The 26,161-nt window shown below is 33.4% G+C and overlaps 1 protein-coding gene across 1 annotated transcript in view; it reads left to right on the forward strand.

Annotated features, from left to right (window-relative positions):
- The window catches only part of LOC128552228 (uncharacterized), a gene marked incomplete at its 5' end in the record, with an annotated part of 59,853 nt that extends 34,821 nt beyond the window's left edge, over positions 1-25,032 (forward strand). The window contains 5 exons of the mRNA XM_053533256.1: positions 3,329-3,358; positions 4,735-4,764; positions 6,144-6,173; positions 24,223-24,258; positions 25,020-25,032. Coding sequence (XP_053389231.1) covers positions 3,329-3,358; positions 4,735-4,764; positions 6,144-6,173; positions 24,223-24,258; positions 25,020-25,032 — 139 coding nt within the window. The remainder of the gene's footprint in view (positions 1-3,328; positions 3,359-4,734; positions 4,765-6,143; positions 6,174-24,222; positions 24,259-25,019) is intronic.
- Positions 25,033-26,161: the final 1,129 nt, after the last annotated feature.

Raw genomic sequence — 26,161 nt, forward strand, 5'->3', positions numbered from 1 at the left:
TCAAGAAAATCTAAGGGGAATAACTCTGAATTGACCAATAAACTGAAGCCAACATAAAACATTGGTCAAAATTGAAAGAAAAATCAGATAGGTCCTTTTTCCAGCAACTGATCAGGCAGACAACATATGACCTATATTTGTTTAAATCTCATTGTATTCAATATACAGTATGCACAATTTTCTTATGACTTACACTGACAGTTATTTTATAAGTTGTAGTGAGGCCCTGATAGAAAGTTTAGTAGTGCACAAAAATAAACTAATGCATAAATTCCTTTAACGAAATTTTACGAGATTAAGAAAGCTTATTTTTTTTTTTATTTTTTTTTTGGGTGGGGGGGGGGGAAAGGGGGACGGGGGTATTTTTTCGCCAACGTTTTTTATCGTTCTCAATGATGATACATTGTTTTACACAAAATTAATATAATCAAATGATGTAAAATGTATATATCTAACAATGAGAATTAAAAAAAAAAGTTAAATTGGTATCACGTTTGTGTAACAATGAACAATGTAGCTAGAATGCTTCTTTTCATCACTTCAGTGAATTATTTTGAAAGTGTTTCTTACGCTTTAGATTTTTTGAAGCATTTCTCTAACTGTTCAATAGTACTTTTCTGCAAATAATGTAACAAAACAGTCATTGTTATCAAATAAAATTACAATGTTTTAAGGTAATGGTTGTAATTGCAACATTTTAAGGAAGCTGATAGGTATTGACTCTGTGCAATGTATTGTAAGCAATTCAACAATCTCTGGATGGAACTATTACGATCATTGTTTTACATGAAAAATGAGTAAATGCTGAAAAAGCTTATGGAGATTACTTTATTTGATGATTTTCGTTACAGGTCAACTACCTTAAATAAACTATAAGATGTTTTATTCATTGTTGTAAACAAGGTAAGAGGGTAACTTCAGATGTCAACATTAATTTATAACTTGAAAAAAGATTTTTGTTGAGGCCTCATGATTGGAAAATATTGATGGTAAAAAGATACGAGAAGTAATAATGAAGTAAAAAGCTCGACAATCAAATACCTGTTTCTTTTCTACTTACAAACACAAAAAAAGCACACCTTACTTAAGATCCCAATGAAAGTTTGATTTCAATAAGTGAGTAGATAAATGCAAGTCGTATAAATGCATATTTCAAAATAATTGCTGGTATGTTTTAAGTGAATTCATGTAGAGATAGACCCTAGAATTTTCAATAATAGTAATACATTAAATAAAGTCTAGAAATTGAATTCCAAGTCCTTGAAATAACCAAAACTGATTCCAAAAAATGTGAAGTTTATGATAGTTTTGTTAATATCAGTAACAGAAGTTTAAATTTTTAATTTAAAGTTGTGATCCACAAAGAATGACAACTCTTGCCTTGGACCAGTACTTATAAGCAGAGATATCTATTAGTTTACTTCTCTTTCAATTACTCAGTTTAGTGGAAAATAAAAACTGTTTTAGACACAATATCATACTTTTTTGCACAACAAAAACATTTAGGATTTATTCATTTGTGTTTGATTTACCCGTCAAAATATGGTTCCTATGATTCTGTCAACTTACATATGGTAAAAAAATAACTTTTAACAAGCAATTATAAAATGAAATACCAGTAAGTAATAAATAGTGCAGATAATATACATTTTTGCTTGTATCAAAATTTCACAATAGAAGCACTTTTGTAATACAGAACACCCGGTAGGATTAGTAAAGGTGCAATCATATTGATCTCTATTTCCTATGCCTAATTCATCGCTTTAAAGTTCATTTGTTTACAATGTCTACCTTGTTAATTAAGGGGAGAAGACGGCGATATATTACCATTTTATGTCGAGTCGCCGTTTAACCCAACTCATTCACTAAGGGGAGAAGAAGAGGAGAAAAGGAAGTAGTGTATCAATTTTCTTAAACATTTTAACACATAAAATATTTGTTACATGGTTACTCCATAATGTATATTACTCAGACTTCTTCTAAACATTTCAACATATAAAATACAACAGGCAATTTAATCTAATCTTATCTGGCTAAAGGTACTCTATATCTCACTGACTTAGTTTTATTCCTAAGATAGCTCAGATCAAACTATGATTAGAATTTTATAAAGACAAACAGTCTGATCAGATTTTTGATCTGAGGCATCTGAATCGTTCGATATCATAATGATTTAACAGTCATGTTATAACCTTAATGACTCAGTTTCAAACGAGACATATATTTTAGTGAGTCAAACATAATGGCCATGGTTTATGTAGATCAAATAGAATCATAGTCTCTTGAGAGTCAACAATGTATTGCTATGACTTTTTGTATTTTATTATCACAGCAGAGTTGTTGGTGCCGTGTGGCGGCCATAAAAAGTTCCCCGTTCATTCAATCAGGGCTGTTATATTTCGGTCCTCTTAGATCGTTCAACACAACTTTTATGTTGTGTTATTGGTACTGTTTAGCTTCTCAGCATGAACTTTTCGGCTTTGGTGTTTCCTATACTCCCTTTTTTATAGCTTTGGATATTGTATAATCACCCCTTGGATATGGTGCCTGCTTTTTACTTTTGTCTTTTGGCAGTTACGGTGATATGCAGGCTCCATAACTTCAGATCCTCTTTCTACATTCCAGTTTGTTTAGTTCTGCCCATTGTTTTCTTGTTAGGACAAACTCATTATTTTAACTGGGGAACATACACCGCTTTTCATGAAATTACATACTAGTGTAGTATTAAAAGTTCCATGTAAATGTTGTGTTCTGCTCATCCCGGGGCTTGAGGACGTGGACGGTAGCATGCATTTCAACTATAGTCCAAGAACAGGCTCAATCTAACCGAGCCTGCAACTTTTTCGTTTTTGTTGTGTTCAGCGACCTATGGAGTTTCCACTTTTTCTCTATCTTTTTAACCATGTGATCTAGTGTTTAGCCATGGAATACTTTATTTTGACTGTGACATTGAATTCAAATTGACAAGCATTGTGCCAAAGTTAATTTGAAGTCATGTAGAAAACGTGACCTCATACGTTTTAACAATGTTTTTATTGATTTGATCTAGCGACATAGTTTTTTATTCTAGTTGACCAATTTCAAAACTGACCAAGAATTCAAAAGATAAATATTCTGACTAAATGCCATGACGAGTTTGGAAAAATGATGCCCCTTTAGTGCAAACAAGCTTTGTCTATAATTAAACCGAATGAACAAAATGTAGACATAAGAGTTGACAGAGATTTAGACTTGACCTAGATTTCATAATAACAATAGGCATTCGCTTAAAGTTTGCCAGATACGTTGGTACGTTTCTTTTGTCTCAATGCCTACCTTGTCTCTTCAGGAAAAATAGAGAAGAAGAGGAGATAAACAGGTAGTGTATCAATCATTTTTCTAAACTTTTTCACAGTGAAATTTTTGTTACATGGTTTCTCCATGACATTGGCTAAAGATACTCTTTGATTTGTCTCAGTGACTTAGTTTTATTCCTAAGATAGCCCAGATCAAATCATTCAACAAATTGTATAAAGACGAAGAGTTTGATCAGATTTTTGATCTTAGGCATCTGAATCGTTCGATATCATAATGATTTAACAGTCATGTTATAACCTTAATGACTCAGTTTCAAAGAGACATATATTTTAGTGAGTCAAACATAATGGCCATGGTTTATGTAGATCAAATAGAATTATAGTCTCTTGAGAGTCAACAATGTATTGCTATGACTTTTTGTATTTTATTATCACAGCAGAGCTGTTGGTGCCGTGTGGCGGCCATAAAAAGTTCCCCGTTCATTCAATCAGGGCTGTTATATTTCGGTCTTCTTAGATCGTTCAACACAAATTTTATGTTGTGTTATTGGTATTGTTTAGCTTCTCAGCATGAACATTTCTATTCGGACTTGGTGTTTCCAATACTCCCTCTTTTATAGCTTTGGGTATTGTATAATCGCCCCTTGGATATGGTGCCTGCTTTTTACTTTTGTCTTTTGGCTGTTACGGTGATATGCAGGCTCCATAACTTCAGATCCTCTTTCTACATTCCAGTTTGTTTAGTTCTGCCCATTGTTTTCTTGTTTAGGACAAACTCATTATTTTAACTGGGGAACATACACCGCTTTTCATAAAATTATATACTAGGGTAGTATTAAAAGTTCCATGTAAATGTTGTGTTCTGCTCATCCCGGGGCTTGAGGACGTGGACGGTAGCATGCATTTCAACTATCGTCCAAGAACAGGCTCAATCCAACCGAGCCTGCAACTTTTTCGTTTTTGTTGTGTTAAGCGACCTATGGAGTTTCCACTTTTTCTCTTTTTTTTAACCATGCGATCTTGTGTTTAGCCATAGAATACTTTCTTTTGACTGTGACATTGAATTCAAATTGCCAAGCATAGTGCCAAAGTTAATTTGAAGTCATGTAGAAAACGTGGCCTCATATGTTTTAACAATGTTTTCGTTGATTTGATCTAGCGACATAGTTTTTTATTCTAGTTGACCAATTTCAAAACTGACCAAGAATTCAAAAGATAAATATTCTGACTAAATGCCATGACGAGTTTGGAAAAATGATGCCCCTTTAGTGCAAACAAGCTTTGTCTATAATTAAATCGAATGAACAAAATGTAGACATAAGAGTTGACAGAGATTTAGACTTGACCTAGATTTCATAATAACAAGAGGCATTCGCTTAAAGTTTGCCAGATACGTTGGTACGTTTCTTTTGTCTCAATGTCTAACTTGTCTCTTCAGGAAAAAGAGAGAAGAAGAGGAGATAAACAGGTAGTGTATCAATCCCTTTTCTAAACTTTTTCACAGTGAAATTTTTGTTACATGGTTTCTCCATGACATTGGCTAAGTATACTCTTTGATTTGTCTCAGTGACTTAGTTTTATTCCTAAGGTAGCCCAGATCAAATCATAAAACAGATTGCATAAAGACGAAGAGTTTGATCAGATTTTTGATCTGAGGCATCTGAATCGTTCGATATCATAAGGATTTAACAGTCATGTTATAACCTTAATGACTCAGTTTCAAACGAGACATATATTTTAGTGAGTCAAACATAATGGCCACTGTTTATGTAGATCAAATAGAATAATAGTCTCTTGAGAGTCAACAATGTATTGCTATGACTTTTTGTAAATTTTTTTTTATTTTCACAGCAGAGTTCTTGGTGCCGTGTGACGGCCATAAAATGTTCCCCGTTCATTCAATCAGGGCTGTTATATTTCGGTCCTCTTAGATCGTTCAACACAACTTTTATGTTGTGTTATTGGTACTGTTTAGCTTCTCAGCATGAACATTTCGGACTTGGTGTTTCCAATACTCCCTCTTTTATAGCTTTGGCTATTGTATAATCACCCCTTGGATATGGTGCCTGCTTTTTACTTTTGTCTTTTGGCAGTTACGGTGATATGCAGGCTCCATAACTTCAGATCCTCTTTCTACATTCCAGTTTGTTTAGTTCTGCCCATTGTTTTCTTGTTTAGGACAAACTCATTATTTTAACTGGGGAACATACACCGCTTTTCATGAAATTACATACTAGTGTAGTATTAAAAGTTCCATGTAAATGTTGTGTTCTGCTCATCCCGGGGCTTGAGGACATGGACGGTAGCATGCATTTCAACTATCGTCCAAGAACAGGCTCAATCTAACCGAGCCTGCAACTTTTTCGTTTTTGTTGTGTTAAGCGACCTATGGAGTTTCCACTTTTTCTCTATTTTTAAACCATGCGATCTAGTGTTTAGCCATAGAAGACTTTCGTTTGACTGTGACATTGAATTCAAATTGACAAGCATTGTGCAAAAGTTAATTTGAAGTCATGTAGAAAACGTGGCCTCATACGTTTTAACAATGGTTTCATTGATTTGATCTAGCGACATAGATTTTTATTCTAGTTGACCAATTTCAAAACTGACCAAGAATTCAAAAGATAAATATTCTGACTAAATGCCATGACGAGTTTTGAAAAATGATGCCCCTTTAGTGCAAACAAGCTTTGTCTATAATTAAACCGAATGAACAAAATGTAGACATAAGAGTTGACAGAGATTTAGACTTGACCTAGATTTCATTATAACAAGAGGCATTCGCTTAAAGTTTGCCAGATACGTTGGTACGTTTCTTTAGTCTCAATGTCTACCTTGTCTCTTCAGGAAAAGTAGAGAAGAAGAGGAGATAAACAGGTAGTGTATCAATCCTTTTTCTAAACTTTTTCACAGTGAAATTTTTGTTACATGGTTTCTCCATGACATTGGCTAAGGATACTCTTTGATTTGTCTCAGTGACTTAGTTATATTCCTAAGATAGCCCAGATCAAATCATTCAACAAACTGTATAAAGACGAAGAGTCTGATCACATTTCATGAATATCAAGGTAGATCTAAGGCAACGGGAGTGTTATATAATTATATATTATATTATTATGATTAGACAATCATGTAGTACCCTCGACGACCCAGTTTAAAACGTGTCTCAGATTTCAGTAAGGCAAACATATCAACCATATTTTATGTAGATCAGGTAGAAGTTAAAGTCTCTTTAGTGTTAACAATGTATTCTATGACTTAATCATGCAAACTAGATTTTCAGACTTGACCTAGATTTCATAAACAAGAGTTAGTGAACAGCACATTGGTCCAGTTCTTTTGGTCTGGCTGTTTTGTCTTCTATCAAAAATATTGATACTATGATTCTGAGATCACATGCTAAGCATGACTTAGATTCAACGCTTAATGTTTGAATGTCCGAGAAAGTCAGAAGACTTATCGCCATGTTACTTGATCCTACTATAAAATGAGCTTTATACATTTTTCAATAAATACTCATTTACATGGACCTGCAAATGTCCTGATATTTGGATTTCTTTGCTCTTGTTTGTTTTACTCCGTTAAGTCAAGTATATCATGAAGGAATATTAAGGTAAAGGCTGAAACTCTTATTTTTTAATTGAAAGCAATACACTTTACTATAAGCTAAAATAAAACAGAGTTATCTTATTTGAGTAAAATAATGTTAGACATGTTAATGCCGTTTTCGAAGTAATTCCTGCTACGATTGCTCTTAAACATACACTAAACGAGTCTTTTGCTTAAACTTTGATAATTATGTACTTTTATAGATTTTAAGTTTAAATATGACTTCGAAAATCATTTGTTGAAATCGTCTACGTTGTTACTACATGGAAATGTTTGAGGTTGGAAAGTACGCAGAGGTAGTGTATCAAACCTTTCTCTAAACTGTTTAACATTTAAAACAAAACAGGGAAATATTTGCTACAATATGAACACTAAAATACATTACTCATATCAGCATATATCGTAATGAAACTTAGACAGCTTCATTTGGATAACATTTCTGTCGCTACGTTAGTCAAGCTAGTCAACAAGACCATCCTTCGAAAATGAAATAAGAGCGCCATGCAGGCACTGTTCCGCTCCCCGGACCTTAATTGTACAACATGTCCAATTTGAACTACGTTTCATCATTAAGCTCTTATGAGCTAGAGTTTAATCCTAAAAGACCCAGTCTTTAAATAAATTTGATTACAAATCACTCTGACCAAATTCAATGAAGAACAGATAGAACAAATGACTTGATACTCGTTAACAAGGGATTTCTATGATTTGTAATAGTGACCTAGTTTTCTTCTTAAGACGGCCCAGTTACAATAAAATATTTAAATCATATAACGACGAACATTCTGATTAAATTTTGTAAAGGTAAAGTAAGGTTGAAATCTGGTATCTGGGTTGTTAACATGATTTTATAATGATTTGACATAGTAACCGAATTTTCGACCCTAAATATCCAAACATGACTTAGATTTCAATAACGCAAACACTAAGGACGTTAGTAATGTTGATCAGGTTGAAAATAATGTATTAACTTCATAATGTTTTTTGACAAAGTCTATTGAAAACAGATTGAAAATGAGGCCTCTTCAGTTTATCAGTAATTTTATCTTGTGACCAAATTCTTGATCCTAGATGACCAAGTTTTAAAACTGATATTCTGGCTAGTTGCCAAAACAATGTGGAAAATGTGGTCCATGTAGTTTACACAAGGTTTGTTTTCGATTTGACCATGTGTTATTCCAGAGTACAGAACTTCAAATTTGACGTAGATTTCATGAATTAAAACAAACATTCTCACCAGGTTTAATGAATAATATGAAGAAACTGAAGCCTTCCAAGTGTTTATAATGTTTCCTTTAATTTGTATTAGTAATTAAGATTTTAACCAAAATATCCCACTGTTAATTTCTACCTAGGTTTTGTAATGACAAACATTTTGACTAAATTTAGTGAAGATCAAGAAAATATGGCCTCTTTGGTGTTAACAAAGTCAAAATACTATTTAATCTTGTGACCTTTCTTACCCTGGATAACCACCTCGATCGATTTTTAATGAGAAAACATTCGGAAAAATGATTTATTATGATTAGATTAAAATTGTGAAAATCGTCAACAGCTAAATTGTTGAAGACGTCTGATGACAAAGAACAACGAGCACAGGGTGATAACAATAGCTTACATTGTCGTTATCATCAGTTATCGAATATTAGTAAGTACAATTCGATACCAATGAGTAAATAGTATTTATACAAGACAGAAACAAAACTGATTTTTTAACAATTTTATAGAAAAGTCATGAATTTGTTATTTCTATTTAAGCAGAAAAGAATATATGTTTTTCATAACATAAGATTAAACAGTCACTACAATTTATGTTCTTCGTGGAGCGAGCACTGTTTTTAGCACTAAGCACATTTTTATATCTTTATTGACCAATACTGAACAGAAAAGAAACAGATTATTAAGTATGTTGTCAATTACAAATCAAATTACAATAGAACACTTCACAACTCTCATTTATTATAAGATATGCATGATAAGATATACATTAATTTTCAGTATTTTATTCAAAGCAGTGCTTTTTGTCTGTAAAGCATATGTACTTCCGATACAGTTTCACACTTTGAGTGGTTCCGACATTCAAACACCTTAGTTCAGCTGATACAGTTTAACATATATGTGAATGCATAATAAATATATATGGAATAAGATGACAGCATATACACCACAAACAACGTAATAAATGTAATGAGACTTTGTTTAGCTGTATACATTTTATGCATTAGAAACGATATGCATCAATATTCGCAGGTTTGTTATCAAACGCATTAATCAAAGCTACAACCTACGGCAAAATCGTTATTAAATATTCTTCTAGTTTTAGATACAATTTATAAGTAAAGTTTGAAAATGTGTATAGTAAGTGGTAACAACGTAGCTGTGTGAAAATTACAAATTTATTTATATTTCCTGAGATAAAATTGTCCCTAAGGAATTAAACTTTAGCGACAAATTCATCGATACAGTGATAGGATGCATGTTTTCTCAAGATGGAATTTTAGACTTATATGTGCAAAAACTATTATAGAATGATTTTGGAGAAATTTATTGCAAAGGACAGTAAAAATAGAAAATTATGATAAAAGTTTAATCTTTGCACTGATTGTATAAGGAAATACAGATAATTCAGCTTCTGAGATGTTCCTCTGAACAAATGAATACAATATGAAATTATTTTGATAACTGGAAAGCGTGGTCTGTTCTAGTGGGTGGCTCTATTAAATTTTACAAGTATTGGATAAATACTGTTTGTCATTCACATTTTCAAAATGTTAAGTAAAGAAAATACAATGATAACACGAGACAAGAGCAGTGCAGATACTCTGCAAGTCGAAAGGGTCAAAACTCATTTAGATATAGGTAAGATCAGTAGAGAGGATCTTGAAAATGACAAATATATAATTTTTGATGATTTTAATTCGGTCTTAAATCCGGATTTAGATTATAGTAACTATAAGAGGATAAGTAATAAAAATGCTGATATTATTCGCAAAAACATCCGATTCATATGCTGAATAGTTTTCAAGATATACGAAAATATACATGGAGAAGAAACTATCCTATCTAATTGATGAAGAACTGTTACCAAGTGTTAAAAGCTGTTAAAGCAAGTGAAGTTAATCAGATTATTCTACGTATTATTTAAAGTTGGCACATCTACGACTTTCCATGGTGAAGGAACAAGGGAGGGAGTACAAGAACTCCCTTCTAAATGATACACGATAATTAAACTGTATTAACAGGGAATAATTTAAGAAATAAAGAGACATGTCTACCGGTTACAATTTCGAGAATACAGATATGCCAAATGAAGAAATTCAGTTGGTATCAAGTAACCATTTATTTATCAAAACCTTTATAACGGGCATTAAGAGGGAAGTCAGTATCTTATGCAATTTACAAGAAAAAGCAGCAGTGTCAAGTAGTATTGGAAATTATTAAAAAAATCATTCTTAAGAGAATACATAAAATGCATATCCAAACTGAAATTTTGCCTTCTTAGATGTAGATTTGAAAACAGAAACTAATTATTATGCTTTTCCTATCTTATCAAACCTAGAAGCTGAATTTATTAAAGGAAAGCAAACTTTAAAGAAGAGGGGCAAATTTACAGTGTATGTCTAATCATAAATCTGGATAGTGGTGGCTTTTCCGCCATATGTTTAAGACCTATCGGAAGCTTGGATGATATTTTGTTATTCAGTCTTTAAATTATGCTTTTGACAAAAGCTTTTGAATGAATATTAGTGATATATCTTGGCAAGGACCAAAACTCAATGAAAATCAAATTTAATTTACTTTGGTGACAATGTTAATAAAATTACTTTGACTTCAGTTTCATGTTGATCTAGTACAATGATTGATTTTAACTATGAAGAAAAGTAGAGAAAATGCAAAATTCAATAAGTTTTGGAATCATAGATAATTAACTCTATCTGGCAAAATTACAGTTACCAAAATTTTTTACTACTGGTTTTCAGTTAGTATGTCTTACAATACAAAATCCTAATGAAAAATAAACGATAAAAAGCAAATAAACTTCTATTTGAATTCTTTACCTTCGGGGTAAATAATGGTATGGTGATGGGTACTAAATAAACATTAAGCAGAAGCACAAAATTAAAAAAAAATGAAAGACATTTTGGAGGAGGAGGAGGGCAGTAGAAAGAGGGGTTATATCCCAAATAAAATCACAGGGGCACAACTTCATATGCTGAACAACATTCCTATAAAGTGTCAGGACTCCAGGCCAAATACCTTTGGAGATTAACGAGACTTAAGGTAGAATATTCTTAGGATATATGCAACACAAACCTTGAAGGACTTTATGTGTTTTTGTTTGTTTTGTTTTTGTTTTTTTTTGTGTAGTTTTTTTTCTCTAAGTCAAGAACTATACATTTTGTCTGGCTGAGTGGTATCTCAATCGGAACACCATGTGCGCATCTTCTAATGCTATATGACAATAATGTTTTATGGCTGTAGGACAAACTTATGTCTTAATGTATTGTTTTCACTAAATCAAGGGCCAAAACGCAAGTCTGAATGAGATCCCAAACAAAATCCCCGATGCACAACTTCACATGCTGAATAACAATACAATAATGTTGCACAAACCTATATCAAAGGTTTTGAGATATATGTGACACAAATATTTAGGCTCTTTAATGCATATTTTTGACTACGTTAAGGCTATAATCTCTAGGCTGACAGAGTGAACTTCGAAACAAAACGCCAATTGCACAACTTTACATGCTGAATTACATATTTTTAGACACAAGTATAACATATTTTCAGGTCCTTTTATGCATAGTTTTTACTCTGGTCAAGCTGAGTGAAACCCCAGATGCATTACTTTACATACTGACCAATAATCCAATGAGGTTTGGCGCCTCTAGGTCAAATACTTTTTTGAGATATGACACTAATTCAGACAGATGGACGGACGGAGAAAGGCAAATAGAAGTGTCCCTACCCCCTCCCATGAAAATGAAAATATGGCGAGTCTTACATTGCGTAAGAAATCAATCTATACTTATACAGATAGAGGCACGTTCAATTCTACGTTAACAATGTACAAAGTAGACTGGAGAATTTCTGCACTATACTGTAGAGGAAAATGAAAATAAACAGTATTCTATAACTATTCATTGCCAAGCATTTTTTGTCTTTGATTTGTTCTGTTTCAAGTGTTTTTGTAATAATAAATGATCTCGTGATCAAATAAAATGTCAGAAATTGTTTTAAAAACATAAGCATTGTAACATCTATTTATCGTTTTGTCAGATAATAGTTTATTTTCTAATATTATTTGAACTTGTTGATTTTGTAACAATATTAAAATCAATCATCTCATTGATGTTGAAATAATGTTTTATGGCAAAGGTGCATAGAAAATTTGGTTTCTATTCATCAACACATTGTGGTCGATAATGACCTCAAGTTCAATAATAAACACTTAGTTACATTGTTTCGTGCCGTGTTCAATATAATAAAGGACCTCGGACATTTTCCTGTTCAGATTGCCTATCAAATTAAGTAAAAACTGACCTAGGGCTAGACTCCTGAAATAGCATAATTAAGATAGTTAAATGCAATTTCTTGATATATTCGAATGAATTTTACAAGTTTGTTAACAAAAAAAAAGATGATTGTGTAGACATTTCGTATTTTCATTTCTGTTGAAATATGAACATTAATCATTTTTATGTTTTAAACATCTTTCCCACCAGTGACGCAACAAAATTTTTCACATGCCTTTGTAAATGATTATCATGTTCGTATGTTGCAAAAATGGTACTTGGTCACAGGGGGGGGGGGGGGGGAAATGTTAAAAATTGAAAAAAAATACAAACAGGGTGTCAGCAAATTAATTTCACTGTTACACAGACAAGAGCAAATCTATATGCCCCCACCACTCATTGGGGTGGGGGCACAAAAACGACAATATTACACAAGATATTTTGACTCTTATTGCATGTGTTTCCTAAATCTTAAATATCTACAGCCTTATTTGTTTTTGTCAATATTTCAAGCATAGAAAAACACAATAGTAAATAAAAAGTGACATAGAACTTCAAGACTGAAAGCAGACTGATCCTGGTATGTACATCTTATGAATTTTTCAATCAGGTCTGCTGCCTCTTGACAGTCAAAGTCCGTCGATTGAGTGTCATGAGGATTGCGGCAACTGTGTCTGTCGCGAGTCATGAATCAAGCAAGTGTCTTAGACATATATAATTAAATGTATGTGTCTTCAACCTAAACATCTTCAACCTAAACATGACAAAGAGATATAGACGAACTTCTGTGGAAACAGTACCACTGTGGTGCAAATGCCTTTTTACCCATTGTAGGATACAATTATGGCACACTTAGAATGCATTTTAAGAACAACTTTTGCTTTAATTCGAACCAAAGAAGCACTGTTTCCAGCATCCTCAACTCTTAACAGAACTACACTAGACACCGACTCCTGAACTGACCCGAGTGTCTTCAGAACTAACACTGACGCCCCCAGATCTAACACTGGTGCCTTCAGAAGTAACACTTGACACCCCAGAACTAACACTGACGCCTTAAGAACTAACACTGACGCCTTCAGAACTAACACTGACGCCTCCAGAACTAACACTGACACCCCAACAATTAACACCAATTCAGCCACACGTCTGAACTGAAACTTATTCCGAAGCCGACAGAAATATTAGTAACGACCCCAAAGGAATATCGACATTAATGTTGATACTAGCTAATGAAATTCTGTTCAATTGATATATTGGATCATAGGGCGGTATTTAATTACTACATTTTATTATTATGTTGTTTTATATTTTTGCATTAGAGTAACAGAAAGCACATTCAAATGTTTGCTAGGCATTAAAAATATAGCCTAAATGTGCATGACTCTGTGGTGAAACCGCCATTATTTAAGCACAACAGGGCTGTGCCTACAGATAATTTCGGAAACTGAAAAACCAAACACATTGAAAATGCAATACTAAGGGACCTTGAAAAGAGCAAGCGATGCATCTAGATTGTATCCAAATGTGTCATAAAATGCTAAAACCCAGGCACACCTGAACCCTCAGTGGCCTAGGCAGTCTCCTACACCCCTCCGCTATAACTTTAAAAGGCCAGCTACGCCAATGTATGTAAAACACTTTATGTATGCAATATATAACCCTGCCTTTAATTCCTGGTCAGTATTGTACATGTGTACTGCATGTGTCAATATACAGTATAGTAATAAATTATAGAAAACAAACAATAGGCTATGATCAATGCATCAGTTATCATGAGCACTCGGGTGGAAAGAATTTACGTACAGTTGTCTTGCCAAAAGTTTTGTTCCACTTTTATTTTTTGATTTTCAGTTATTTTTAAAATGTTAAAAAAAACTGATAATTTGCATAGTAAAACTTTATTTTTGTTCTAAAACACTTTATAATAGACATACCTTAAATGCATATGCTTATTTCACTAAAGATACACATTTTACATTTTTCAAAAAATATGACCCTCAGTCACAAACTGCTCAAATTTCAAGACAACGAATATGAAATGAAATTAATTTTTGTGACAGTTTGATAGGTATATAACTAATTTATGCGTAATTGAAGCCATTAAATAAAATTATCAGCTATTGAAGTCATGAAATGGCATTGAAATTTGGGCAAATCCATAGCATAATGTCCGATGTCCTTTGCCACTAGTCAGATCATAAAATACTACAAGAATTTACCAGTCAAGTATAAAAGAAACACGTGAAATCTAAATGACTTGAAAAAGGTTGAATTCATTTTAAGTCTTTATGTCATACTGTGTGACATTTTTCAAATACATTAGGATGGCACTTAGTTAACGGACAAAATTAATTATGAAGTTTCTCCTCAAATACTTATGTGACAACGAAGAAGCAGGCCAAGAGTGAAGAATTAGAGCTGATGACGCGTTAACTAAATATTTCACATCGTTAGTCTACATATGATGATTTCCTGGGAGTTTTGTCCTTATTAAAAGAAAATAATGTACAAGGGAACAAATGCATATTCAATGAAATTATTTTTTACATTTCATATCTACAGTCATATAACATGTCAGTGTAGAAAAACTGATGATATTTTAAAGATTATTTACACACACGAAACGTAACATACCGAAGTTGAAAGTGTCAAGTACATATTAAATCAGTTTTTTCTGCAAATTAAAGATTGATGATAAAATACAATACTAAAGCTGGCATCTATAGCAAGTGCAAAATCGGTTAGTCTGTGTTTTACTAACAATCAAAGACGTTTCCTGTAAATCTGTATGTAACTCAAATTTCTATCTGATTATGCGAATAATTATAAAAAAATTCTCACATATTAAAAGAAATAGTTCATGAATATACCATTTGTTGACACTAAAAATATAACACTACATGTACGATTTAATATTTTTTCTGAAGCCTACGCTAATATAGGAATATTTTTTGATTTGGTCGATATTGTAAAAATGTGATTAAACGAATGAAATAAATACATGTCAATATCTATAAACTGGTTCTTAAATTATATCATTTGTTGAATTAACCTGGTTTTCGCAGCGAATGTTGGTAATTCAACACGATCAATCACAATTCACCGCGACCGGCTGAGATCTTCCCCCGCGACTCGCCGCGGACATTTTACTGATAATTAATTGCGGTGTTATAAAACTCATCACGATTTTTCGCTATCTTCTGTAGTCGTTCAATGTTTTAAAACAAATTTTCCACTCAAGCCGGTGGTCACGCGGAATGCGAGCAATATGTACATGTAGATGGAATTTTCAACTGAACACAAGAACTGTATTTAATATTTAAGTATAGTAATAACATATACAATATAGTGAATCGTCTCGTAAATACGTTCGGTATTAATAAAATGATCATATTTATACAGTATACAAATAAAGTGGAATATCTATTGTAAATTAATAATATAAAACTGCATTATTTGGTGATTTGACATTTATTCAACCAAACTATTGTTGGTATAGGAGAGATCGCCGTGACGTCACGCGCTTACATCTGTTTATCTGGTGGTTGGCAAAACAAATGTTTTTTAACACCGTTTGCGTATAGAATTAGAATTTTTAATTTATAATAACTGTTTTGCTTATTTATGGATTTTCAAAATTCAAAAAGATTTGAAATACTAACAATTTTCATGTTTTTGTATCCAAATATCTTTTTACAATGAACAACCGTTTTAAATGACATACAATTTATAAAGCAGCGTAGTGATGTTAAAAACTTTTAGAAAAACAGTGTAAGTTAAGCGTTCATAATTGATCCATTTTATTTCGAAATAACAATTAAAAGTAATCAATAAATTGCTTGTTTTATAACCTTTGCATTGATCAAAAAATTATTGATGTAATTTGTGTTTTAAGAAAGTTTAGACCATTAGAAAAACATCACCGTTTACAAAAAAACATGGACGATCGGCTTCTGCCCACCCTAAAAATAGAAAATACACCGCATTTGTATACAAACACGATCTCTCCTATAACATGTTTTTATGAACGACGTCAGGTTTATTTGAAAAAAAAATTGCTGCATCCAAGAGGTACATGTAATTGCAAATTATGAATTTGGAAAGATAATTGTATTGGCTACCAGAATATGTGCATTGGTATATTTTAATAACATTATGTTAAAATAAATCATTTAAACTGGAAGGCTTTTAAAAGAAGCAGAAGTGTTTATTTTTGAGAATTGTTAGAAAGCACAACCAATTTGTTTGATTCTGCCTAACTATAGTAAAGGAACCAGTGTGGGAGCCAACTGGTCTAGTCGCGTAATGGCGGCCAGGTTTCTGAACATTAATTTTTCACTTTGCATGGCCACAGAGGTCTAAATTATAACTGGTTTCTGTTTAAATTTCATTGTGGATGTATTTTTGACATTTTGGTAGAAAAATGGGAAAGGAGTTTGTATTTGATGAAGTGAAACTCAATTTCAGTATGAGTAGTACATCCAGTTCACAGCAGTTTGATTTTGATGTGATTTTACAGTAAGCAAATGTGACATTCTCAAGAGAAACCTCTCTTAGAAGATACAAGACCCCTACTTTTCTCTTCATTTTATGTCAGTTTTAACATAACTCTTTAAAATGAGGTAAGAATTTGTTCTCTGAAATGGGTCTAGGTATGTTTGGTAGCTCTTTAACTAATTAAGGACACAGACCTCATTTTTGCGTTCGTTTCAACTCTTATCGAGTACCATCGAGTACCGCCTGTCGTATTTACGATAATAGACGTGTATGCCGAGGATCGTAGAAATGCGCTCTCCGCCTGATAGTACTGTATGCCGCGTGACTTGATTTTACATTTGTAACACTACTAACGATTGGACTGCTGTCAAAGTCAGTCAATGAACATATTTTATACAAAAGACTAATTAACCCCAGAAGCAATCGAAACAATCAGTATTTATTATTTGAGCATGTATTTTCAATCTATTCAGCGCTAAATATCTGAATTAGAAAGTTATAATCTTCACTTTCTATTATACTACAGTGTCTTTCTATTTGACTCAGTGTTTCTAATCTTATTAAATAAAATATAATTCTGTTCTTTCATTATGCCATTTGTTTTAAGTTTTAGCAACAGATGATATTTGAATAAATATAAAATAATCAAGTAATAGCTGTTTTTCTATGTCTAGTTCTTCTTGAATACTGCAGTTTTCTATATTCATATGAATTCAGTTGGCCTGTAAAATGATTTTGCAAATTAAGATAATAGTAAATTTTATTGAATAGATCATAATGTTTTGTATCAGTTCTGAACATTTCAGTTTTATTCATCTGTTACAAACAGATATATGTCCATAATATTGATCAAAGGTCGCAAGATCTTATCGATTACTGATTATCAGTGAAAATCCACAGGCATACAGAGCAGATAAATGGATTAGTGGTTCAGGAATAAATTGGAAAATTGATACAGTTATAAAGTGGCAATATGGATCCAGGTATTAATGACTAAAAATATGTCAGTTTTATATAGAATATATAGAGAATACTATGTATGCTATTATGACCTTTAACAACGAAATGGTATTTTCTCGGTAACATTTCTAATATTCCATTTCCTTGATATTACAGTTTGATATCATAATGCAGGAACAATTTGTTCTGCTTGTAGATAAGATTAGTTAGAATCACCTAGAAAAAAGGACTGACATCGATAAAGAATAGTGTAAAATCGATTTTATGATTTATAAGCTACCTGCATGATAAAAAGACGATAGAAGCTTTGCATAAAACAATATTAAATAGAAAGCAAAGAGGGTTAGACAATTTCAAAACATACTTAATATAATTTGAGATATAAAGGACTTCTAACATAGATCAAACTGTAACTTACGTAACGTTGTTTTGTATTTTATTTAAAAAAAATACACTGGGTATTTTACAGTAAATATTTAGTTTTCACATTTAAATGGACTGGATTCTAGATTTAAGCTGAAAATGACTTTTCTAAAAAAACTAAAGTTTGTTCATATTATTAACATTATAACATGATTGGTTTTGGTTTCTAAATTGCCTTAACAAAGCTTAATCAAGAAACAATCATGTCCTAGTTGTGAATCTAATCCGAGCAAATTCTGCAATAGAAAAGTTTCTTGACAAGTACACTATGGCATTATGGCAGTTGACCTCCTGTACCCCGCTACAAATACTTTTCAGTTTTGAATGGATAAAACACAACTAATTCTCATGTGTTTCCTTTACACATAATCTGTTAGTAACTGAGTTACATAGCATTCTTAAGAAATATCGCAGTTATGTCCTGATTTTGTTGTTGTTGTGCAATCTGGAGGTCAGAGCCTTTATATATTTTATCAATATCATTAAAAGATAAAAGGAACGGGTAGATTTCCCGGAAGCACGGAGCACCACAAACATAGTCATAGAGTCATGTGTCGCAAAGTAGGCCCACAGCAAAAAGAAACTGTAAGGGAAAACTATTTTAGACGAGTCGCTTCGAAATTCCAACAAGTACATTTTAATTATATGCAAAATACAGAAAACGCTTGTGTATGGGGAGGAGTGTGTGTGTGTAGGGGGGTGGGGATAGGGGTAGGGAAAAAGAGGTGAATCCGGTGTATGAGGATATTGGAGCAAGGCTGGATATTCAAAAGTGAAAGACACGTTCCTTGAACGCAGTAACCCTACAACGTAAACCCATGTAGCGTAGACACCTAAGTACAAAAGACAAACACACATACAACTTACATACATAGACAAGTAAGGTTAAACGACACTGTGGGGCTCTGCCTAAATCACACACACACACACACACACACACACACACACACACACAAACACAAGCATTAAAAAACAACAGAGGGGCACCATTGTAAATCATACATGAGAGGAAATAAAAATGACAAGAGCTGTCCGTAAGTCAACGCGCTCGAGTTTTCTCAGTGCTTGACTGAATTAGAGCTTTGCCAATGAAAAAATCCAGGAATTAGAAAGGGACATAACTCTGTCAAAATTGAAATCAGAGTTATGGGAATCCTTGTGTAGACTTTGATAGTAAATAACTATTTTGAGTTTCAAGTCAAAAGCTTTAATAGAAATAAAGATATTTGACTTTATCAAAAAAATTTAAAAAAAATATTCTAAGTTAAAAAGGGGCATAATTCTGTCACAATTCAAATCAGAGTTATGGGGATTGTTTCGCCTGGTGTAGACTTTGATAGTTAATAACCATTTTAAGTTTCAAGTCAATAGCTTTGATAGTAACAGAGATATTTGACTTAATCAAAAACTTTAACCAACGCCGACGCCGGCGCCAACACCGGGGCGAGTGCAATAGCTCTACCTTTTATTCGAAAAGTCGAGCTAATAATCATATCAACGTATTGATGGTGTTCTTGAAAGATAATACAGTTAATATTTTTTAAACAAAACATGAGACACCAACTATTACAAATGCATTTCTCGATATACATTGAAGTTAAGTTAAATATATGTGATAAAGCAAACACAAATAGCATTCCCATAAAATATAAAGGACAGATTCATCCGTCAGGCTGTTGACTAGTACTTCATAGGTTTTCTTAAAGTTTTTTTTTTTTCACTTTTTTTTAACTGGTACTTTGTACATCGAATTCCTTAAAAGACGCGTTTTACTTGTAGACTCTCATAAAAATGTACCTGATGAAAATCTAACTTTTTAAAAAGAGTATGTTGATAACATGAGCCAATACACACAATTTATGAAAACATTTAACAAGCGATTTGAAACAAATGTAAGATACGCTCGTGATATCATACGTTTTGGCATCATGACACTCTATGACTCTGTATGATGCCAAACTCTCAAGCAGCACAATGTAATCGTGCCAAGTCACCAATTGTCTGGCGATACAGTCAAGAAATGTTAGGAGGAGAAAAAAATTGTCGCACAAAATAACATGTGGTCATATGCACGTATTTGTTTGAATATATTGTTTCATAGTAAAGCATGTGCAGATCCAGGAATTTTGGTTAGAGGGACACCACACTTAAAGAGGGGGTCACCCATTTAAAGGAGGGGGTGGGGGTGGTCACACCGAGTTTCAAGACCGATTTTCTTTGTAAAATGTAAGAATCAAAGGGAGAATTGACCCACAATTCCCCGCTGCCAGGCTCTGGGTCCGTGCATGTAAAGAGTGGAGTTATCCCATACGGCTAACAGGAAACTTCTCGCATCATGATGCACAGACCTGAAATTGTCGGATACTTCAGAAGAATTTTCCGTCTTACTAGTACCATTTTATGTTTATAATTAAAACGCAATTGGCGTATTAAGTGTCCGACAGAAACGGATTGATTTTATTTGGAAGTGAAAATAAAATATTCCACCAAATGATAATCGCGCGTTATTATTAATCTTTCAAGTAAAATGACTGTCATGCCATGTGCCTCCATCCAGATATTAGTCTTTGATGCCGAGTATGTGGACAGAGTAGATGTTAGAAGACTGAAGTTTTGACTTTCGTGATATCACATATCTGGACGTTCAAAACTTCATCTCATACGTCAAAAAAGCCCATCTAGTATAATCGATACCGCCTTGAGACACAAATATGCCGAAGAAGTTAAAGTTTGAACAAAATCTCAAAGTTATCAGTTGATAACTTCATACTTCCAGGTTCAATTCAATGTATTTAGTTAAAATCATCATCCATACAAAACTTCATTATTCTTATACTTATTGATAGTGTTTCGCATCAAATTTAGTTTAATTACACATATGGAGAATTGAATAACATAATAAGCAGAAATCCTAAAAGTAAGCTTTTTATTTCACATAGTAATAAAGAGAAGTCTTAGGCTTATTTGATATTACATGGAAAACTTTAGTAGCAACGTCTGATATAAATAAAATACTTCATATCGGTGACGTTTTACCCCAAATATATATGAGGGACGTTGAAGGCGAAGGCGAAGGTTGAAATCTCAAACTCTCTACTTTTTTCGTTTCTACTCCACTAGCAAAGAAAATAAGTCTGTCAGTATGCAAATCGCACAGCCAAGAAACACGAACCATAGGTTTGGATAAATAATATTAATGTGCAACTGTATCTGATTTAATTATTCATTCATTTTGTTTTCTTTATTGTAAACATGAGGGTTCTATTCCTTTATAAAGGATTAGAAGTTCTTACGATTTTCCGTGTAAGTATATGTACTAATGTGGTGGGTGGGGTAAAAGATAAGATTTATTATAAGAAATATCAAATAAATTTCTTTTTCACCACCCAAATAAGCGTTATCCATATGTAATGCTAAATTGTATTCATTAGACACCAACGTTTTTATAATTGTAATTAAATTTTACTGACATGTTGATCAGACCGACATCCACCCTTAAATGTTTCCAGAATGATAGTATAACATAATTGTATAGCACAACCTATGCCTAATTCTGGGTTACGACTTCCATTTTTTTGGGGCCTTGGCCCACGGACCATCAGTCAGCGTGTCAATCATAGTTTATTATCGCAGAATGTACATAGCTTGACCTTCTTTTTTCCATGTTAGATTCATAATTTTGAGTACACAACATCAGTTGTCATCGCTAGCCCAAAATCTTATCTTGAGTGCATGACAAAGTAATTTTGGTGCTCGACTTACTTTCTCAAGTACACAACATAATTGTTATAGAAAATATATGGAGGCTTTTTTGGATTCATACAAGTCCATCCAATTCGGTCAACACATTCATGATAGTTATGTGGCTAGGAGAACAATATACATTTATTTATTTTGGGTTAGGTTTAACGTCGCACCGACACAATTTTAGGTCATATGACGACTTTCCAGCTTTAGATGGTGGAAGAAGACCCCAGGTGCCCCTCCGTGCATTATTTCATCACGGGCGGGCACCTGGGTAGAACCACCGACCTTCCGTAAGCCAGCCGTATGGCTTCCACACATGAAGAATTCAACGCCCCGAATGGGGCTCGAACCCACATCGATGAGGGGAAAGTGATTTGAAGTCAGCGACCTTAACCGCTCGGCCACGGAGGCCCCTAGTGCAACAATAACAGATAATATAGATTACAGTAATTATATTCATCTCGTTTCTTTTATGCGGCTAAATTTTCTTTAACGTGGCTTAAAAGAGCAGTAGAGAGAATAAAGAGTAGCCTCATAATTACCATACATTAGACCAGCTGTTAGACCATCCAATTTCGTGTCCAGTCCATATCTGCAAAGATTTACATAAAACTAACATCAGTTGTGTTCCATAACAGGGCAATGCGCAGAGTACGTAACCAAGGTCACTCGGTCAAAGTTAACGGTCACATTTGAAGGTCTAAGGTTTAAAAGCTTAACTGTCCGTATCCGTACATTCTAAATTGCTTGGAAAATTTCCATTAACCAGCATTGAATATTTTGAATATTTACCTCATCAATGCGACATGCAGAGCGCAAAACCCAGTTCATTAGTATCAAGTTCTTGGTCACACTTGGAGGTCAAGGATCAAATAGCTAAAATTTGAAACTTATCTTTTTTAGCACTGGAATATTTTCTTAAAACAATCATCAGTTGTTGACCTTATCAAGAGCACAAGCAGAGTGCACAACCGAAATCATTATTTTAAAGGCCAATTTATATACAACATTTTTGCGTATAGATTAATGTTACCTAAAACAATAGGCATCATCTACTGACCATCATTTAAAATTCCCATTTGATATTTAGCATTTAGCAGTAAGCATAACATTTTGTAATAACACAAAAATATCATGAGTTAGTTAAATTGAAAACTGCCCTGGAACTAATTTTCAATGAGCAATATTACACTTTAATCTATGAGTTGTAACCATTGACTGCAAGGATATCATGATTATTACTCTTTATTACGTTATGCGATGTCCAGCAATTTGTACTCTGAATAAGCATACATGTATAATTTCAACACCGTACGCGAAGAGATTTAACCTTGATAAAATATCTTTATCCAACAGCCCTTCAATGTCAATCAAGCGCAAGCCAATGCATCATAACCCCTGAACCTTACGTACGAAAGGCCGTCGGCGGTTCAGTCAAAGATGTTTGTGAAAAAAATATACATAATGTGGACTCAAATGTGAATTCAACAGATATTATCAGAATATTCTACTTATCATTCATTTCTTTCCACTGATGGCGCTTGGTACATTTAGAGACAATGTAGTTATTAAAGATGACAGAGTGAAAGAAAAAAGTTACTATTAATGCAATAGTGCTTAAATAGAATTCCGAACGTTTTGACTATCAATGTATATGAATGTACTTCAGGCATAAAAGAAACATCATTTATATCAATTAATCAACGATGATCATGAATACCAAATATATCAAACATAATATTGCAGTGAAACAAAACGGGTACTAGTTTCGGGTTCTTGGACACATAACATGCAGTAGATTAAATTGTTTCTTTGTTTGACTTATTTTGTTTTAATTCACATTGGCACAATATTGAAGTAACAGGACGACCTTTCTGCTTTTGATGTTGTATGTAGACCACAGGTTCCCCTCCAAGCATTATTTCAGTTGAGGTGGGTACCAGTGTAGAAATACCGGCCTTCCATAAGGTATCTTGATGGGTTGATCGTATGAAATCAATTTACACCTTAAGTGAGGTTACAAACCCATACGGGTGAGGAGCAAGTGATTCGAAGTCAGCAACCTTAACCATTCCGTTTGTTTATTTGATTATTCTTGATTTGTTCTTTTGTTTCAATGCTTTAATCTCCAAAATCATTGAAACATAATATTTTATTTCAAATTTCAGAAATGACTTACAGCAGTCCAATCCGAGATACCAAAGGTACAATTTTCTTTTATCATGACCGATGTGTTATATTTTATAAAAAGAGAAATACAGTTAATGACTTTTCTTAGAATTTGTTCTATTCACATTTTATAAAATTTGTATATATATACTGCAATATGTACTCTATAATTTTCAGTTAATATGAGAGTTAGATTTTTATGTTATGCACCAGTGTAGAACTTCCGGCCTTCTATATGGCAGCTTCATTGGTATATCACAACAATAAATTTACACTTTAAGTGAGGTGAACAACCCATACGGGTGAGGAACAAGTGATTCGAAGTCAGCAAACTGAACAACTCAGTTTTGATTATTCTTGATTTGTTCTTTTGTTTCAATGATTTAATCTCCGAAGTCATAGAAAAAAAAATTATATCTTATTTTCAGTTCCATCAGTAACATATCATGGGACTATACCGATATGATCAGGTACTACTTTCTTTTTGTCATGACCAATGAGTTATATTTTATAAAATGAGAAATATAATTAATGTCTTTACTTAGATTCTTTTCTGTTGGCAGATTTTTCAAAATTTGTTTGTGTTTATCTATTTCCATATGTACTATTTACGCAATCAGTGACCCACTTTAAAAAAATGATTACCGAAACGGTACCCCTGAAAATTGTCATTTCTGTACAGGTCGGGGCCTGTGCAAAATTCGAGGTTTGGGGTGATTTTGGGGATCAAGATATTTTGCCAATATATTATTTTCAGTGGTTATAATGATGACTGTGTTTTTTATGTTATGGACAGGATGAGTATATAATAAATTTGAAATTGGTATTCAAACATGAGAACAAAAAACTGAAGCAATATGTAAATAAGGTTAATTAGAATCCTATAAAAGGAACCTCGAGGGCATAAGCCCATATGGTTCAATATATACGAATCTATAAATTATACTGGGCGTCATTAATACTAGTGTCACAGGGTGAGAAAAATGTGCAGTCAGTCCAGGACTCAAACCGGGACCCCTCGCTTACAAGGCGAGTGCTCTACAGACTGAACTTACCGGCTGCCTGACACATTTTCTCCCCTAACGTACCGTGACATACACCCCCACAAACTGGAAACTCGTCTTCGAGTTCCGGAGGTATATAATATTACATGCGTCGTAAGACTGACCAAGGAAGCATACCACGGTCGCATGTCGGGCGCCAGATGTCAAAGGGTGAGAAAAATATGCAGCCAGACCGGGACTCATACCCGGGGCTCAGAATACCGTTCCGATGCTCTACCAACCGAGCTACCCGACCGCCTACACACTTTCTTCCCGTTTTAATATTGAAGTTCTGTTCCGTGACATATTTCCCCACCATTTTAAAATTCGTCCTCTAATTCCACCAGGTACTTTTTTATAAAATAATTACAGGCTTCGGAGACTAACCAGTGTAATGCCGTCACAGCCTCACGTTGGGAACCATTCTCTCCCTCTCAGTAAGATGTCGTCCCGACATTTCAAAGTCCTCTACACCTACAAAACAACTAAGCTACAACATACTCATTACTTAGGGGACATACAGTCTACATCTACAAAACTCACGATGTAGCAGTACGCAATTTACCAACAGCTATCCTGTAAAAGCGCAAAACCTACACTAACGTATATTAATACGAATCTGTAGACAAACTTATCGAAGATATCCACGTCATTGTAAAACGTGACAACAGGTATCCTTGATAGACTGCAGTTCTATCAATAATACTTAATACAAAATTCAATTCCTGTGTACTTACGATGAAAACACATTGATTTTGGATTCGATATTTGTTTAAATGATCTGATAATTAAGTACTGTATTTATTAAACAACCATTATCATTTTATGATAATAATGCAATACTGACACAATATTCACTGGATAAACAAAGACACTGCACTTTCCTTTCTGAATG

This window comes from Mercenaria mercenaria, unplaced genomic scaffold (assembly GCF_021730395.1).
Source record: "Mercenaria mercenaria strain notata unplaced genomic scaffold, MADL_Memer_1 contig_2178, whole genome shotgun sequence".
NCBI lineage: Eukaryota > Metazoa > Mollusca > Bivalvia > Venerida > Veneridae > Mercenaria > Mercenaria mercenaria.